Raw genomic sequence first — 18763 nt, forward strand, 5'->3', positions numbered from 1 at the left:
ACCTGGGTCTGGATATCATCTCCTGTAACGATGTTTCCCACAGCTCGTAAGGCAGGAGATACAACTTTGTAGTCATTGTGCCTAAAATAAAAAAAGAAAAATATACCTATTAACCTTCCCAAAGCATCTCCAGCTTCACATTTTCAAGAAAGTAGTATCTATCAGCCAGGGGAAAGCTTCCCTGATAAATCTGACTTTCACTATCTAAATAAACACTCCGATTTTAAACTAATGATAAGCCTTTCTAGGGTTTCTAAATATTTAGATGTGAAGATGTCATTCAGAAGCATAAAAATAAAATATTAAAAGAAGCATCCCTGGGAGGAAAAAAGCCAGTTTCTGTGACCCCCCAACTCTCACAGGTACACTTTACTAACCAAAGTGTGCATGTACTCTTCTACAGTAAAGGTTGAAGAAATTGTTTATATTTCAAGTCCCTGATAATGTCAATTTTAGTAAATTGAACTATTTCTTATATTTTTATCTTTGATAACCTATAGGTAATCTCCTTGTTAGGTAACTACAATATGGACTTCAATGACAATGACAATATATATTATGGATTTTACAAAAATGTAGCTCTTAGGTGCAGAAAAAAATCTCCTAAGAAACAGCAAAATTAGAACAAGAAAAGTTCCATTGCTTTTGTTACTCATGACAAACAGAACTCTAAACAGACAGGTAAAATTAAAACTTCAATCTTGCTCTTTGGAAATTATAACATTTCAAGACCTATTTAACTAAACTCCTTATTGTTATAATCTTGATGTTAGGGAAAAGAGTGACTCTTGCTTGCAACAGATTTCTTACATCAGCAGTTCCACAAGTCTTCTGCAGACTCCTGCATCAATCACAGCCTGGATTTTATCATTGGGGCCATCAGACAAATAGGACAAAGCCCAGCAGGCATCAGCTAATACATCTGTATCATTGACAAAGAGCAGCCAGGAAAGCACACTAAGACAAGGTGAAACCTGCAAGACATTAAGAGGAGATACATATAATTAAAAGGGCTAGAAGACCTATTATTACATCAGCTAATTTTGTATGTCATTATTGGATTAGGCACTGGCATCTTAAGTTTCAATACTCAGAAATTTTCAGACCTAGCTAGCACTTCGAGGCAGGACTGCAGCTATACAAGCATGGAGAAGCACGTCTCCAGAAAAGCAGCACAGCTACTCTTCAACCTCTACAGAACAACATCTGCCAATGAAACTCAGACCTATCCACTAAGAGGTGCCACATGCTGCTCTACAGCAGCCAAGATGTGCAGGGTTTTGCTCTGCTATGGGAATGTCATCTCCAGTGCACGAACAGTAACAAGAAGTTACAAGGCAGCTGCGTTAAAACAGCTGTTGTGAAGGTCTACCCGAAGGACTAAACAAAAAACTTTGTAAGAAGCCCATCAAATATTTCAGAATTTCTCTGAAACATTCCTTGTGTTTAAATTTCACCACCTTAAACTAATAATTTGGCTATCACCACTTCACATATTTTCTTTCAAGCATCTCTTACCTTAGCAAAATCAGGAGGAGGATTTTTCCCTCGGCAGAGGTTGGACAGAGCCCATACAGCATTTCGGGTCATAGTGAGACGATTCTGTTTTGAAAGCAATCTAAACAAACCAACAAAAAAAAATTACAACCCTTGCTTTTAAAAAAATCAAAGCCAGGCAACCCCGCTAACTGTGTGAACTGTTAAAACTCTTTTTAATATACACCAGGACAAAACATGATGGGTTTTGTAATATAAAAATACATTCTTAAGAAAATCATCTTTGATGTCTACTAGCACACATGCTAGATACAGGAATCTAGTATCCCAACAAGAACAGTAAACATTACACTAAATTTCACTCAAATGCTTAGATATGATGTGGTAGATTAACAGTCAAAAAGGTGCAGGAATTTTGACAAAATTACTCAAAGGAGGAGGACATGCAGGTAGTTTTGAAGAGGACCTTCATAGCCACACTGCATTTTTATGTCAGTCTCAGACTATGAGTCCCACTTTGGCCTAGGAAAATGCAGAAAGGCAAGACCTAATTTTCCCCTAAAGTGTAACAATTCACTTTCTTTTTCTCACAGACACCTCTCACTGTATCAATGTCTTTATGAGAGAGGGGAGAATTCCCCTGCTGCACAGTCTGCAAAGGACAGAGACTGAGTAATCGTCATTTGGACATGACAACACAAGATGGTGTCATTGTTTCAGCAACAATCTACTCCTCAAGCATAGTGACAGGAAAAGAGGCACCGTCACAAGGTAAAACACAGAAAATTCTGATTAGATATGAAAACACTGTGTTCCACCACACCATGGTCAAATACCACAACAGGTTACCCCAGGTAGCTACGGAATCTACTTCTGATGTTCCAAATTTGACTAGGTAAGTAGTTGAGCAATCTAATCTGATCTCACCTGCTATGAAGAAAGGCTTTGGCTAGATGACCTCCAAAGGTGCCTTTCAACTTAAATTATTCTGTGACTCTAAAATAAGCCCAGACATCCACCCACACTGTAGAATAAAATAGTTCCAGCTTAGCTGCTTCTAAAACATGTTTCCATTTTAGCTTCATTAAAAAAGTAGTACAGGACTCCCCTGTAAAAACTATGATTAGTCCACAATAAAAGAAAACAGCATTGTTATTCTTCAAGGCAAAACCCAAATTTCAGTCTTATCAGGGACTCAAGCAAAATTCTGGAAAACATTAAAACACACTTACTGCAATAAAGGGGGCAAGATATTACAGTCCAAAACATAATCTCGGCACATAGTGCTGTCTCCAGCAATGTTGCCAAGAGCCCATACTGCCTGTAATGAAAAACAGAATAATAATTGCTTTTATTCTCAAAATTCTACCAGTTTAACATATGTATTAGAGTTGGGAGATAATCTGTTCTCACTGTTAGGCCTGGACAACGTACAGAAGGGGAATGCATTCTGGTTGCATGTTACATGTACACACTCAAGCTCATTATAAGATTCAGGAATACTTATTGAGATCTAAGAAGAACACCGTAAAAGCAAACATGTATGTCTCCAAAGATTGTGCAGGCAGACATACCCTTGCTCGGTCCACAACATAAAATATAAGCTCACCTCCACAGGCTTAGGAATATTCTAATTCTACACTCCTTGTTCACAGCTAATTTAAAACCAGATGTTTGTAGCACAGGTCAAGCAAGTCTGTATCCATAAAGGTTTGTGTGGAACAGCTCATATTAGTATTTACTATGAAGCCATAAAAGCATGCACTTTTTACATAGTTATAGATTAAAAATGAGAATCTATGATCAAGATAAATAATATTCAGAATCAAAGAGTTCAGATGGGCCTGGACATATATTCTTTAAAATAAAACTATATGAGATAGAACCAGTGCTGCTGATTAAGTAATATGCATGGCAAAATGTGAGGGTTTGGACATCAGTACTACCCCCAACTTCATTTTGTGATCAAAAATACCAGAATTAAAGCGGCATGAAATCCATTTTCTGTAATATGATGAGAATAAAAGATTTAATTGGTATTGATTTATACATTTGAGCTAAGTGGTGTTTTTTGTATCACTGTCCACTAGTATGAGAGCTGCAACTTTAAAAAGTAGAAATAATCTATGTCAAGTATAAAAGAAATTTTATTTTCCAAGCAAATTACAGTATTTTGTCACACAAGAAAGCTTATGAAATTATATTTACTATAACTATTTATTTCAAGTTATTTACTTAAAGTGTCATATCAAATAAATATATGTATCTGCTTATTTGGTTGGTTTATTTGGCTCTTGGCTTTACAGACACCTATAGCTACACAACCACTGGAAGTATTTCCAATTCTGCATACAGAGGACAAAAGCAATCCTACTTGTCATGGATAGCAGCTGAATGTCCTCCCCAATTTTGTCTTCAGTTGAAGGCTATGTATTTAGCAGTAAAATGAGTTATAGTCCATAACTATTTCTCCAATTGAACATAGCAAGCTCCTCACACAAAATAAACATGTTCTTCCCTCTCTCTATACCTATTTGAAATAAAATGCTCCTCTAAAAAAACTGACAGAATTGCCAATCTTTTTACCTAAAGGAAATTTATGGATAACCTGAAATAAACATATTTGTTCATTTTCAATATGGTGTCAATTAATTTAATGCATTAGATTTCTCCTGTAACATGTTTTCAAACAGTGACAAAAAGATACTACTTTAAAAAACAAGATTCCAACCACTGCAGAGGCCCAAAACCACTAGAAAACCCTGCAAAACGAAGACAGATAAAACCACAAGTATATACAGAATGTAGATATAGATGTCAGCTTGCTAGATACAAAATAAAGAGACTCCTCCTCTCTACCAGTACTACCAACAATAGCATAGGATCAGAGCCATTCAACTGCAAGTTGTGAAGAGAGTAGGCGACTGTTCTGGGGAAGGATTAGTTTGTTTTTTCTACTTAGTTGTTTTTTTTCTACTGTTTTCCAGGCTACTGCTGTCAGCCACAGTCAGAGGCAGGACACGAGACTATACTGACCTGTGCTATTACCATGCAATGTTTTCCCAAAACCGATCTTCATCATCATTTTTCGTTCTAATTCTTATTCTTTTTACTACAGTAAAACTGTAATGACAACAGTTTATCTAAAAAGTGTAACTTTGGGTCTGGCAGCCACTTTGACTCAAGGCACAGAAGACAGCTATCAGAAAAAATTTAGCTTAAGAGACAGAACACATCCCACCTCCTGCAAAAGGTAACTCATGTTAGAACTTTAAGGAACCACACCTGTTACTCACCCCCATATTTGCATTGCTACAGCAAGGAGAAGCCTGAGGAATGAACCAAAGATTTCAGACAGCTCTAAATAAATTTGTGAATCTTCTGCAAACACTTTGGGAGGAAAAGAGTTAGAATTTGGAAAAATTCTCTCTCACTGAAATGTGAGTAATTTTGTATGAAGACACAGTCTCCTTGCCTGGACACCCTTACACAGGTAAAAAACAAGGAAGCCCTATTTCATTCGGCTGTGGTCTTTGTTTCTGCCATTATAGCAATATCTATTTTTAAGGTTGACAATCCAAGAATCTTAATCCAAGAATCCATTCTGACCCTGAATGATTGACTGGTTTTGCAACAGCAAACCTGACATCAAAAAGTCTGACCAGAGAAGTCAAATAGCACCTCTGCTTTCCCATTATTCAGTTTTTTTTAAGGCAAGAAAAGTGGCTGAGTAGTCTCGTTTCACAGGACCCGGTAAGACAAGATGTTGCAAGAAATCCTTGTAATGCTAATGACTGATAGGACACAAGATGCCAATTAATCGAAATACCTTCAGAAAAACACGAAATATTTCATTCAATAAGGAAGATGTCTTTCCTCAGGGAATTATTTCAGCTCTTCAGATAAGTAAAGAACGCAAGTTATTCTCATTTAAACTCATCAAACAATGCCATAAATACAAAGCTCTGTCATAGTTTCCACAAACACATGAAAAATGACAAGTTTCTTCAGGGTTTGTTTGTCTGAATAACGTTCAATGATTTCCATTTCTTCTTTTGTGCACTCCTCAAGATGCAAATACTTGCCACAGTATTTAGGCTTTGGCTTTGTTCTACACAACTCAAATGTTTTCATGTTTATTTCTGGATACTTGCAGAAGTAAAAGCATATTTAATTCCATTAAATTTTAGAGCTTACTCAAGAAAAAAATATTTGACTAAAAAAAATCCATTTCAGTACTTTCTACAATCTAAATCCCAACTTAAAGATTACATGAATTTTAAGATTTGTAGCCTGTTTTTTTAACCCACATCTTAGGTAGAAAGCTGTGTGCAAACTGAAAGTGCAAATGTTGCCTTGTTAATTGACAGCACCTATTTTTATACACTTGTATAAATTTCCATTTATTGCTAACAGTGGAGCATGGTTTGTTGCAAATCTTTGATTTATTTTACTCATCACTGAACTCCAGCATTTTTTCCTGCAGTGCTGGACAACTTCAGTAGTCAGTAAAAGTAAAGCACAAGTCTTCTAGAGTACTGTTGAACCATATGGTGCCTTCTGTGAATAATCCACGTGCTTATTGACAACTCCCCACTTTTGCCTGGATTCTGAAGATTCTCAGACATTATTTCTTTGGGTACTTAAATTAAGTGATCAACCCAATCACCAACAATGTGCAGAGTTTGCTTCTCAGTGGAGCAGAAATATCACGAACAATCAACAATTTATCAGCAGTTGGATGCTGACTTGGGAAAATGATCCAATGCTGAGATGAAGATGGTGAAGATTAGCTCACATACAAGTATGACTGGTCAAGTGAACACAAGGAAGGATACCAGAAGGACACATGATGACTGCTAATATGTCCTAATACAGAAAATATCCTTCTTTCAGTGGCCCTTCTTCTCAAATCTCATCTAACAAACAGAGAAAATAGCTCATCCTCACACTTTGACTGTTTGTCCTGATTTTGATTACAAAGAGCTTTTTAGTAAGACCATATATGTAAAAACCAGAGCCTGAACACCAGACTCAAAGGTCAGCTCTGCCAAGCAAGTAAGTTACCAAATGAAGAGCAACACAACTAGAAATAGAAAAATACTGACGGAGAAATATACTGGCTGCCTCAGCTGGAAATGCAAACTTTCCCAAAAGGGAACAGGGCAGCTGGGGATGCTCATGCCATAGGCTGTCCAGCAGAGCACAATGACACATATATGTAACTGAGACCATCTCAATCCTCCTCAACAGGCAGCACAAGGCCTTGTATGGGATTTGAAGGAAATTCAATGTTCATCAAGGAAACCCAAGTTGACATCTGGGTTTTAAGTACCACAGCAGAGGCAGTCAGGAAAGAACTGCAGCTAAGACACTGCTGAAGCCACATCAACTTTAAGCGCATCTAAAGGGCTTTGATGGAGTCTTTCAATATAAATAATTTCAGGCAGGCAGATCAAAATTTCTAGGTGTCTTTTGGAAGAAAAAAAAATGTGGTCAGGGCTAGGATATATGCCACTGACTAAACCTAAAAATCAGTACACCACAAAAAGAGATGGGGAGAGGGAGGGAGGCATAGCCAAAGTGTTTCTCATAAATAATGCAGATGTAGACTCTGTGATAAATTCAATTTCTCTGATGGGAAAAATGTATGCTAAATGGTTTGACCACTGACCACAGAGAAAGACTGACACACAATGCAGGTAATGAAAGAGTTAAAGGATGGTGGCTAATTAAATGAGGCCCACACAGCTCAATGGGAAACAGATCTTGTCAAAGGATGTAAGGTAACATTTCATTAACATACATGTTGTTTATTAAACACAGCTATAAAAATTTCTTCATAGACTTCAATGAAACAGCTGACTTAATCTTCACTACTCGGAAACTAGCATATGCAAAGGAAAAAAGCTGAAAATTAACACTGGCTTTTAAATATGAAAAATACACGTTGAGAACACTGTGATCAGAAGATAAGGTACACTGGTAACTGTTCCTAAGCCACTGCTAAGGGAAGTTAGAAATAGAAGACAAAGTAAACATTTAAGTCTTTAAAACTGACTAAAAAACAGTGGATAATGACTAGCCAATAAGTAAGATATTATACATACTTTTTGTCTGTGCTACATATTCAAAATAATGTTATCACCTAACATTTCCTTCTATAGAATTGCTATCTCAATTAGAACAAAGAAAGACTTCCTAAACACAGCTTTCAATACTTCTTTCTCTTTTCATCTTTTACTCTTATGATTACAGGGTTAGCTTCTGGCCTCTCTGCCCTGAGCACATTGTTATATCTTCCGTATTTTCCTGGTTTTTGTAATTTTTTGCAAATGCAGTTGCTTGCAAATAATAATCTTCACAGTACTACAGTGAAACATAATTAGGGTGATCATTTTAGGAGAAAATTGTAGCTAAATATCACCCAGTTTCAGAAATCCAACTTGAAAACTCCAGGATCAGATGTGCTCAAAACACAGGCCTAACTACAAAAATCACTGCTGAGTTGTCCTCAAGTACAAAATGAAAAAAAAGTATTTCACCTTGAGGATTAGAAAACCCCAGAACAAGTATCCACTTACTGAAAACTGAGATAAGGAAGTCGTCCCGTATCAGACACTAAGCAGTAGAAACATTTTTCTCACAAATGGCTTTTTCTCTACAATCAGCTTAATTGTAAGAATTTCTTCCCTATTCTCCTCCATGCACTGTAATTTGTTCCAACTTTAACAAACAGGGTCACAATGTGACAAATAAAAGCTGCCTTTACTACCCACTCATCTGTTACCAGGGCAACAATCTGTGCATATACTGAATGAGACAAGAGTCATCTGGAAAAATACTATGCAATTGTGTGCTACTGCTATCCTGTAATACAGAAGTACATGAGCTAACTTCTCAGTGCTTATAGACTTCTAATTTTTGTTTCAGATGATACTATGGTGAAGTGCTTGGGGCTTTTTTAAAGCTGTTTGGAAAAAAACAGGATTACTCCTTTGTTGGCCCCATGTCAGCTGTGAGCAGGGCTGAAATCTCCAGAGCCGCAGAATAGAAATCCACTATGAAACAGTGTGAGTAACCCCCTGCCACAGTACATTTTCCTTCTTAAGCCCAGCTTACTATGGAGCAATTTGTAACTGGTACTTTGAGATTATCAGCAAGAGAGATTGTGAATTTTGCAGCACCTGAACTGCATGGAAAAGTATTTTTCAGTAATGACAACCAAGCCACTCTGCCTGCCTGTAATCTGAATAAATCAGGAGGGAGTTTATTAGGAGGGAGTGAGGGGGGAAGGAACCAGATAAACTTCTTAACTGTGGCTCCTAAGCTCTTCTGTTAATTCACCATCATAAGATTGAAGGCTGCACAAGTTAATCTAAACAGGTTTGCTCTTCCCACCTGCTCTCTGAACATCAGCAGGGATGATAACAACCCAAGAAAAAAACCAAGTTAGTTCTTGCACAGAATATCAATCATGAAGACAGAAAAAAGTAAGAATAGCCTTTACTATATAGAGAGCATCAATCATTATGCAGGAACAGCACTCTCCAAGGGATGGCTGAATTTGGAAAGCAATGCTACCAAGTTCAACCCCCAAAACACAGAATCTGAAAGGCTCCATATAGCTAAGTCTGGATGGATTTTCACATGGGCAGAACACAGCATTTATTTGCCATTTTGGCAAGTTCCCTGTCACGTTTCTAATTTCTACAACAATAGCAGACTCAACTCCACAAAGCTAAAGCAAGAGACAAAAAATACTCCTTATTTTCTTTAATACTTTTTCAAACACTCTTTAAATGCCTTCTCAATAATAATTCAGTCTGAAACAGAACATTAAAAGATACAAAGTAGAGTAACTTGAAAACTATAAGCAACTAAGAAAAAAAAAAATCTCTCTTGTGGAAAATGTAAGGCAACCTTAAGTATAGGTGGTACATTCTGAGTCAGCTACAAGAAAGAAGGGCAAAATACACAAAGCAGTCCAATGTTTATGAGTTGGGACTCCTCCAATCATGCATCTCAATACAGCCAAATGCAAGGTCAGACATCTAGGAACACAGAATAGAGGTCACACTTACAGGATGGAGAACTGAACCCTGGAAGTCAGTGACTCTGAAAAGAACAATGGATCATATTGGATAATCAGCTTAACCTGAGCTCAACAAGCTTCTGTGGCAAGGAGTCCGCAAAGACACTGGATATTTACACACCAAACTATCAAGTAGAAGTGAAAATGAGGTACTGTCTCTGCGAAAAACAATGCTGAAAGAGTGCTACTGGGATAGCCAGCGCTTGTCATTTCATCACCACAAAAAGATACTGAAACTAAGAAATGTTCAGAAAAAGGTCACCAAAAACAAACCAACCACCACAGAAATGTTCTCAAAATGAGAATTCAGTGCTTAATTTCATTTATTCAAGTAAAGTCTAAACCATGATCTGCAAATACCTATAGAAAAAAAAAACACTGAACTTATTAGTAATGGAGTAGAGAGTGTAACAAAAGCAATACCTGGACCCAAAGATAGTCAAGGTATATAGCAAAGGTGCATACTTTCAAGTTAGGATTAAGATTGGCTGAAACTAAATTTGTTACCATCATTAAAATTTCATCACCCTAAGTCTTCAAAGCAAGATTGTACATCTGAAGTACATCTTTGTTCAAATACAAGTTACAGACCTCAAATGGAAACTACTGAATCAAATGTTTGGTCTGTGATCCCTGTGGGCCTTGAAGAATATTCATCTATGCTACAAGGATCTTGGAGAACAAACTATAATTTCCACTCATGCTTTATCTTCAGGAGAAACAGGAATGAAGTTTTCGTATCTAAAGCAACTATTCAAACAAGGCTCCCTGAATTCCTCAATAAACAGAAATATACTAACCTGCTAGAGAACCAAATTAATTTCTCCACTAGTTATGGTTAAATATATAATTTCCAGAAAGCGAAAAACACAATACTTGCTTAGGTAATTTAACGCATACTAAACACAAAGCAACTGTTGCGCGAAATTGCCATATACTGTATTTTCTCTAAAGGCTTTCTTACAGGATAGCCTTGCTCCTTTCCAGAGAAGGAGAAAAAAACCCAACAAAACACCAAACAAACAAAACAACTAAAAGTCAGACAAAACAGCCTCCAGTTCCACAAATAAATACACACACAAAATTCAATGCTGTTCTCAATCTTTACCTGTTCCTGAACATCTTCAAACTCTGAACTAAGCAGCTCTATGAAGATGGGGACAGCTCCAGCTTGGATCACTATTCGAGTCTGAAGGGAATTTCCCGAGGCAATATTTGTCAGCACCCACGCAGCTTCAAACTGGAAAACAAAATACAAGTCAGTTTACTATGCCACACCAAACATGAGACTAAATGTCTTTTAAAACCAGAGAGATCTGGCAGATTTGGCGTAGGAAAAACATGAGATATTACTAATTAACAGACAATTTGCAAAGAACCCAAATCATGTATTAATGAGTTATCACTAGAAACAAAAATTTGCAGCAGTTCCTTATGAGAATATTGGGTTTGGTGTGGCTTTTCAAACCCCTTTTTTTTTTTTTTTTTTTTTGCTATGCATTTATGTTATCTTTGCCTTTCTCACTGGCTAAGAACATGTACACAAAACGAGTGCTTTCCCACAATATGACACCTGCATTCACTGAATCACCAGTTATATTCCTGAAGATGCAGGAGAAGACATTGTTTGGCAAAACTTCATGGATATGAAGCAAATAAAGATCTGAAAGAGATTTTTAAAAAACCAACCAACCAAAAACAGATTTCTAAAAAGCAACTCAAAGTACTTCTTGCCACCTCTGGTGATCAGTACTGATACCAAATGTTATTAGTGTATGCTGCTTTTATTCATGACTTCAAGCAACAGTGAGATCCTGAACACTTCGCATCTTTTAACTGTTTTTGTCATTTATTATTTTAATCTTAACTTGCAAAAGCATTAACTTTTTAAAACAAAATGCAAATTTAACCCTACCTGAGACCTCAGGCCTCAGAAAAAAGATTATTGAAATCCACATTTGAACACGTTTCTGCATGCTTTCAGCCCAAAGATTATTACACTACACTAGCAAATTTACATCTTATCAGGTACATTCAGAATCTGTAGAATTAAAAGACTGCTAAAAGTTGAATGAAAAGTAAAAACAAACAGTAAAAATGGAAAGTTGAAATCTATAAATTACTGATTTCGACATCACCAAAAGATGCTGATCTAGCAGTATTCCAGTGGAAATACTGACATACCTTCAAAAACTATCTGTCTCTGAAGAGCAGCAAGGACTTATATTTAGGGTTTAATCATAAAAACAATTCCTGCTAAGGAGTTGCACCAAATTCTGAAATGTGCCTGAAATAAGAACTCAAGAACTAACCCTAGACTTCTAAGGCTTTTCATTTGTGTTATTAAAGACTTTGGTTTTAAAAATATAATTAATTACTACAATTAATACTGCCCTTCTGATTAACTGAGCATTCTAGTAAGATGTGATCAGAATAAACAATTCCAAAATATATCACTGCAACACAAGGAGTATGCGCTGCAAAATAAAGTAGAAACACACAAAGTCAAAATGCAAGATTCATCATTAATGAACAAGAAGCAAAACAATGTGACCAGAGCCAGAGGCCAACACAAAATGCTTTCCTGTAATTCTACTTTCTCTGAAGCGAGTATTCAGTGCTCTGGAAAAAAAAAACCATAATTTTTTGTATATTTCCAGTCAACAAAATTTAGATTTCACATGCCATTCACAAACCTTCTGCCTTATTTTGAAAGAACACTGATTCTAATTGAGGTGTTGTATTTAATGGTTACATGTTAACATATTTTTTCCTTAACCAGATGATTCCTTTTCTTTCACACTAGCCAAGACAGCTGGAAATTAGACAAAGGTCCAAGAAAAATTAACCACCATTGTAGCACAAAAAATGCAGTTTTTTCAAACCACAGTAAGGTTTCCACCTTTCTATGTTTATCATTACAGATTGTATTTCTAATTCTAAATATTTTTTTTATTTAATCAATGTAAATTCTAATTCTAAAGATTTTAAACTGTCTTCAATTAGTACAAAGAAGACAAACATTAAAGTTTAATAGCTTTTTATCTTCTGAGTTCAATAAAAACAGAGCTTGAAATTTAGAAGTCTGAAGACCTTATCCTATCAATCACTCAACGCATGTCAGACATCTCTCTCTCCTGTCCTGCACCCAGAGGTCTTGCCAGAAATTCTGATGACAAAATAGCTTTTGCAACACAGTGAAGAAAGAGAGGAAGTATAGCTGAACAAATCACTGATTTTTTCCCTATCTACTTGCATCACCAAGTGTCTTTCTAAACTAGGAACACAGTTGCACTCATATTTTATACCTGTAATGTACAGTTTTCTTTTCGCTTCAGGAACTCCACAAACCTGGCCACCACTCCTTGTGTGCTTATGACTTCATCTATTGGAGGATTTGGTTCTGTTTAAAACAAGAAGTTAAATTAGATACATTCATTTCTTTGTAAGGAAATTCTCAAATTAGTGCATCAAAACAATATCCAGTGACATAGTGACTGCTCTTTTCTTGGAGTGTGCTCTTTTTCTACAATACTTTCTTAAAAGGCAACGGATTCCTATCTGCCAATATAAGAAAACTCCAGAGTATGAGGCAATAAGACAACATGATTCAATGCACTGATGCACTCAGTAGTACAGGCCTACTGATTTCAGAGCAGCAGCTCTGTGCAGTCACTCTGGCATCCACGTGTACAGAGGAACTTTGATATAACAGCATGTTTGGGCCACAGAGACGCTGTCTACAACATTTAAACCTGCATCCAAGATGAGATCTCACATCTGCAATACTAAGAACAGATTTCAAGAAAAGAAGCAACTACTACATACATACTACTACATACACTGTGTCAAGCAGAGTTTGACCCAGAAATTTCAGTGTGAAACTCAATGTTTATTGCTGTCAAAGTAAAACCACATGCTAGGGAGGCTTCTACAGTTTTCTCTAAGTAATTTCAGCCCTTACCTTTAGAAAGCAGCTTTCGGAACTTCTGGGTGGCTGAGAGCTGCTGTTCTGGACTATTGGAGAAAATCATCTCAATCATATCAGCAGTGATGACTGCACTCTAACATTTAGGTGGGGAAACAGAATGAGGGTGACAGACAGCAAAAGGACAAAAATGTCTGGAATTAGCAACAAACAGGTTACATTTGCTAAAACAGTATGAAGTTTATTTCTTATTGAATAAAAAGTTTGGTAAAACCATTATGGACAACAAAGGAATCATTATATATGTACATCTACATAAGGCAGCATCATTCTCAAGCGCAGCTTTGCTTTACTGAAAGCCAAAATTCATATTTTCCTCAAGAAACGGCAAGAAAATTACTCTTCATAATTTTTCACTGGTGTTCTCTCCCTTCCTCCAAAATAAATGTAAAATTGTCAGCTTTGCTTTAACAAAAAGTAATTAGCATTTAGATCTCCCTAACATGTACATTTTGACTTACTCTCTTACACCAAAATGTATAGGACCTGTCATTTTTAGAAGAGTTGACAAACCTAATGCTTGTTATCAACATCAAGTAGAGGTATTAAACTTTCCATAATACTGATGGATTCCAATAATATGACTACATTAAATCAGCAACTTTTCTTATGCTAGGTAAAATCCAACATTCTGTTCACCACACACACACCCATGTAAAAAAGCATAAGAGAAGTCAGATTTTTTTTTTCTTCCACTTCTAATCTAAATCTTCAGATACATCTGATTCCAACCCTTAGACAGACAGGGAGACAGGTGACAGTGCTGAAAATACTTGGGCGTTGTCTGTAACAGCCAACAGCTCCAACTGTTAAGATAATTTATGGCATTTAATACAGCAAACTCTGTATTGACACTATCAATTAGGCAGAATCCTTTCCTTACTTTTTACTCTCTATTTGTTTAATATAAGCTTCCACACAAATGATTAATGGTATTTAGGACTTGCCTGATATTTGAATACTATCTTGAAGAGTAAAACCATATATTCTATTATTGACCTACCATGCTGTTTATAAGCATTTCTCTGTTTCCCAGTAATTTTCAAGGCTCATATAACCACCAATAGCTCAGCCTGATTTCTATGGAAATATCACTTGCATACTCTTAACACAGACACTGTAAAGATTAGTGACATTAAGTGAGAATTGCACTTCCTTAAATTTTTCTGTTATAGAACTGAAACCCCTACCATTTTTCTTTCCAGGGACAAAGTAAAAAAGTCTAATTCCCACAGGAAATGTTCTTCTGTTGTTTTAAACTCTAGCATAGAAAGGAGTTCAAGGCCCCATGCAGACAATTAAGCTAGGTCTAGCAGCATTTCCAACACTTTGGTTAAAAATGGTGCCACCTGAAAGTCTGCTATAAAAGATTTCCACTGAGCCGCTTTTTAACTTTGTAAATTGCAATAACAGACTGCCTAATTTGTCTTTTCATGCTTCAAGCTGTATGAAATTCAGATCAAAAAAGCTCTGGGCAACAGTTGATAGAATCACCTGTAATGAACACTAAATCCAGGAAGTGATCAGCCTGCCAGGACAATGACATTTTATTTAATTTTCTTGAGCATATATCCTCTGAAAAACCACTCGCTGTATATTCCTAGCATTTTTCGTTCATACAATCTGTTTCAGGGCAGTTCATTGAGACAGGTGTTTCAGAGCTGTCCATCTCTGAATGCATTCTTCACATCATTCTGGAATTTCATTCCCATCATGTCACTGCATGACAGACTTGCCCAGTTTCAACCAATACTGTATTCATTTTTCATCACTTACAGAAGTCATCTCCATGTTGTTCATCTGAGCCTCATGGAAGCCCCCATCTGACATCACTTCCTCCTCCGCTTCTTCCTCAGCTGTTGCAACATTTCGGCGTTTAAACAACTAAAGAGAGAAAGCATTTAATATCCATATACTTCATATATATTACATAGCCAATATATAAACAGCATGTTGCATTGGGCTGCTATAGAAACTACATAGGCTATCATCTGAGAGAAGGCAATAGGCAGTACACTGGCTACAGGAGTTCAACTGACAGCACATGGAGAAAGCTTAGCCATGGAGTAAATGAAAACAGCAATGTGCTAAAATATAGGTTCCTAACATTTCTGAAAATGTCCCCTTCTTTTCCTCACCATCTGCCTCCAGCTACAAGCTGTCTAGCTTCCACACCATTGCTTTCTTGCAGAGGATGCTGGGGTTCAAAGACCTGATAAATTCCTGTGTATTACATATCTTCACAGAACACCTGCAGGGGGTCTGACAGTTGAGTTACAGTAGCAAAGAGCACTTTGGAGAATGATCACACTTGGATGAGCATTTGGTTGCTATGACTTAAGAGAAGGTACCCAGTTTAAGATGTCATCAGAAGAGCTGGAGAGGATACAGCTACTGGTCAGACAATTTTGTTCAAATCCTCAATCTGCTCTGGCCAATGTTACACTTGAGTGAATGAGGAGCACTCTATGTGTTGTAGAGCCTGCAGAAGAGGCAGTGAATTGTGCAAGTGACTCTGATTTCAGACTGACTATGTATGAATTTGGAGGGCAGGAACAACTAAAAAGGGGCTAGGGAGAAGCAGAGAGGCAGTGACACTGCAAAACGGGACTGTTTAAGGACTGGCCACAGATACCTCAACTGCTGTGCATTACCTGCTCCTCTCTCTTTTGCTTCCGTAGTTGAAGACCCTCTTCCTCGCGCCTGCGACGCATCTCATCAGGGTTCAGAGACTTGTTCTTGTAGCTCTTCAGCCGGAAATTCTCTTTTCCTGAAGTCGTCATGATTCCTTCACAATGCAATTTAAAAAAGAAGACAAAATTACTCTTCAACAAGACATCATTTTATATTGTGTCCATTCCTTAAAGTCTGTAGCAATGAACTTCCAGCCACTGTCCCTCTACATTCCATCACCTAACTTCCAATAAAATTTAGAAAGTGGAAAGCAAAATTTCACAGAATTAATACTTTGGTGTGTCAGTTTTTTACATCCAACAAACTTTTACTTCATTTTTTTGAGGCTTCAGAGAGTAAGTAAGATATTTTATTAAGAACTAAGGTCTTTAAGGCAGAGTATAACATACCCTGGCTAAAATGAAAGCTGCACTAAAAATGTTAACATTTCTCCACACAAAGGATTAGCTAAATTACAAACTCTTGTCTTTACTCAGAAATGAAGGTGTCTTAGCTGCTTTTTAGCTTAATTTACTTTGCATGTAAGTACAGAGGCTTCTTTTTTTTTCACTTCATATCCAATGTTTTACATTAATTCAACACAAGCCTGTTGAAAAAACCTGAAGAAACCCTGTGTTCCTTCTATCCAGACAAGGCCTAAAAGGAAACTGAAACAAAAAGAAAAATTTTAGGTGAAGATGGCTTAACCATTGAAAATGCTCAATCCTGCAAAGAAAGCAGTGCTATTGTTCCCCTCCTCCCCACCCCCAGTCCCTAATCCTGCCACTGTTTATGTAGAGGGGCCTTTTTTCAGTCTGTAATTTCCAAGTACAGTCTCTCTTACATAACTTAGTGGGTCAGCATTTACAGCTGCCCGTGATGATTTGCACATGTACACCACCACACTTCGGAGTCACTTAGCATAAAGCAGTAGGTGAAGAACTGTGTGGCAAGAACTCATCCACCAGAAAGCAACAGGTGTGGATCAGGTCTCTACTCTTAGTGCTCCATTCTGCTCCTGCTTCTCTCCTTGCATCATCCCTTTAAATCCAAAAGGGTCTGGAAATCAAGTTCTAAACATGTCAGTATTTCCATGCATCTTCACAGAGATGCAGAGTCTCCAACATATTGTAAATCCTGTAACACAAAATTTAGGAAGCTGCACTATATAAAAAGCCACTCTACAGGACTTTTAAAGGTCTCTTTCAAATGTTCTAATGTGCTGTATTAAATAAGCTACCTACGTCAAATTCCATAAGCACAGAATCACCAGATGTTAAATGATCTCCTGCGATGTTTTATTTTAAAATGGAGCAACATGAGTTTATACAAATTCTCAACCGCTTAGGTTTCCTCCTTAAAATACATCAAATTATGTATATCAAGGATACTCTAACTACTCTTCATTCAGTTAGCACAAGGAGTTGTAAGAGAATAAAAAAAAAAAATTCCTCAAATATACTTCTTTTTAGAGTCCCTTTTTAACTTGCTGCTACCTATCAAACATTCATAAGAATTCTGACTATCAGAAAACTGACTTTCACAGAAAACATTTTGGACATCACTTCAAGTATTACTGTAGTCAGACAACTGAGATTTAAAAAACTGTTCAGGGACACAGAACTACTACATTGACTGTCAATCAGTCACAAATTGCACCGAATGTAACATAACAACCTGAGCATATAAGCAAGCAATTCAGCAGCCTTATTTTGCTGAAAAGGCTTGCCTGAAATGGCCTTTTTTTCAAGGCCAACAAAAAGATAAAACAACAAAAAGATAAATCTCCAAGTGCCAGAAGTTCCCTACATCTTTCTTAACAACTTTGAGATCTCTTTCTTCCTGTGTTTCCATGTTTGAGTTTCAAGTGCTTGTGCTCCTTACAGTATGCTTGGCAATTTTAAGTTCTTCACATTTTTAGTTTAAGTGACTACTACCTGCATATTAAACACAGATACTATTTGAATAAGCCTGGGATTTTAACTGTAAAAAGAAGTTCAGTCAGCAAACACTCAAAATTTCTTCCATTCCTAAAATATTTTGAACAAAGTATTCTATATACTTTAGAATAAGCAAGTTGAATTCAAACACCAGGTGGACAACCATGAGCTAGGACACTCCTAAACAGGAAAACAGCTTTGCAGACACTCTGTCTGACATTCTGTCCCTGAACATGAATAAACACAGGCATACACTACAGCCCAGACAACATCTCAGGCCTTCTATACTGTTATTAATAATTCTCCATTTTTGTCTGCAGTCCATCTTCTCCAACTCATAAGACTGTATTTGCCTTTATTTGGCGTTTCAGGACTTTAGTAACTCCTTTGATAAACTCCTGTGGTCATTTGACACCTTCACTTTCAATACGTACAAGTTCTTAATTTAATTGAATTCTTGACAGGGAACATCTTCATCCCTTAACACTGAATTTCATCTCTATTTTCTGTTATGCAGCCTCCATATAATGTTCCAATGTTTCTAAACATCAATGACACAACCAATTTCAT

At 36.8% G+C, this 18763-nt stretch overlaps 1 protein-coding gene across 1 annotated transcript in view; it reads right to left on the reverse strand.

The window, feature by feature from the left end:
• The window catches only part of KPNA1 (karyopherin subunit alpha 1), a 50265-nt gene that overhangs the window by 22221 nt on the left and 9281 nt on the right, over positions 1 to 18763 (reverse strand). Inside the window, exons 2-10 of the mRNA XM_056502619.1 lie at positions 16235 to 16368; positions 15357 to 15464; positions 13557 to 13656; positions 12901 to 12995; positions 10701 to 10832; positions 2730 to 2818; positions 1519 to 1618; positions 811 to 974; positions 3 to 81 (exon numbers count right to left, since the gene is read on the reverse strand). Coding sequence (XP_056358594.1) covers positions 3 to 81; positions 811 to 974; positions 1519 to 1618; positions 2730 to 2818; positions 10701 to 10832; positions 12901 to 12995; positions 13557 to 13656; positions 15357 to 15464; positions 16235 to 16363 — 996 coding nt within the window. The 5' untranslated portion in view covers positions 16364 to 16368. The remainder of the gene's footprint in view (positions 1 to 2; positions 82 to 810; positions 975 to 1518; positions 1619 to 2729; positions 2819 to 10700; positions 10833 to 12900; positions 12996 to 13556; positions 13657 to 15356; positions 15465 to 16234; positions 16369 to 18763) is intronic.

This window comes from Oenanthe melanoleuca, chromosome 1 (assembly GCF_029582105.1).
Source record: "Oenanthe melanoleuca isolate GR-GAL-2019-014 chromosome 1, OMel1.0, whole genome shotgun sequence".
Taxonomy (NCBI): domain Eukaryota; kingdom Metazoa; phylum Chordata; class Aves; order Passeriformes; family Muscicapidae; genus Oenanthe; species Oenanthe melanoleuca.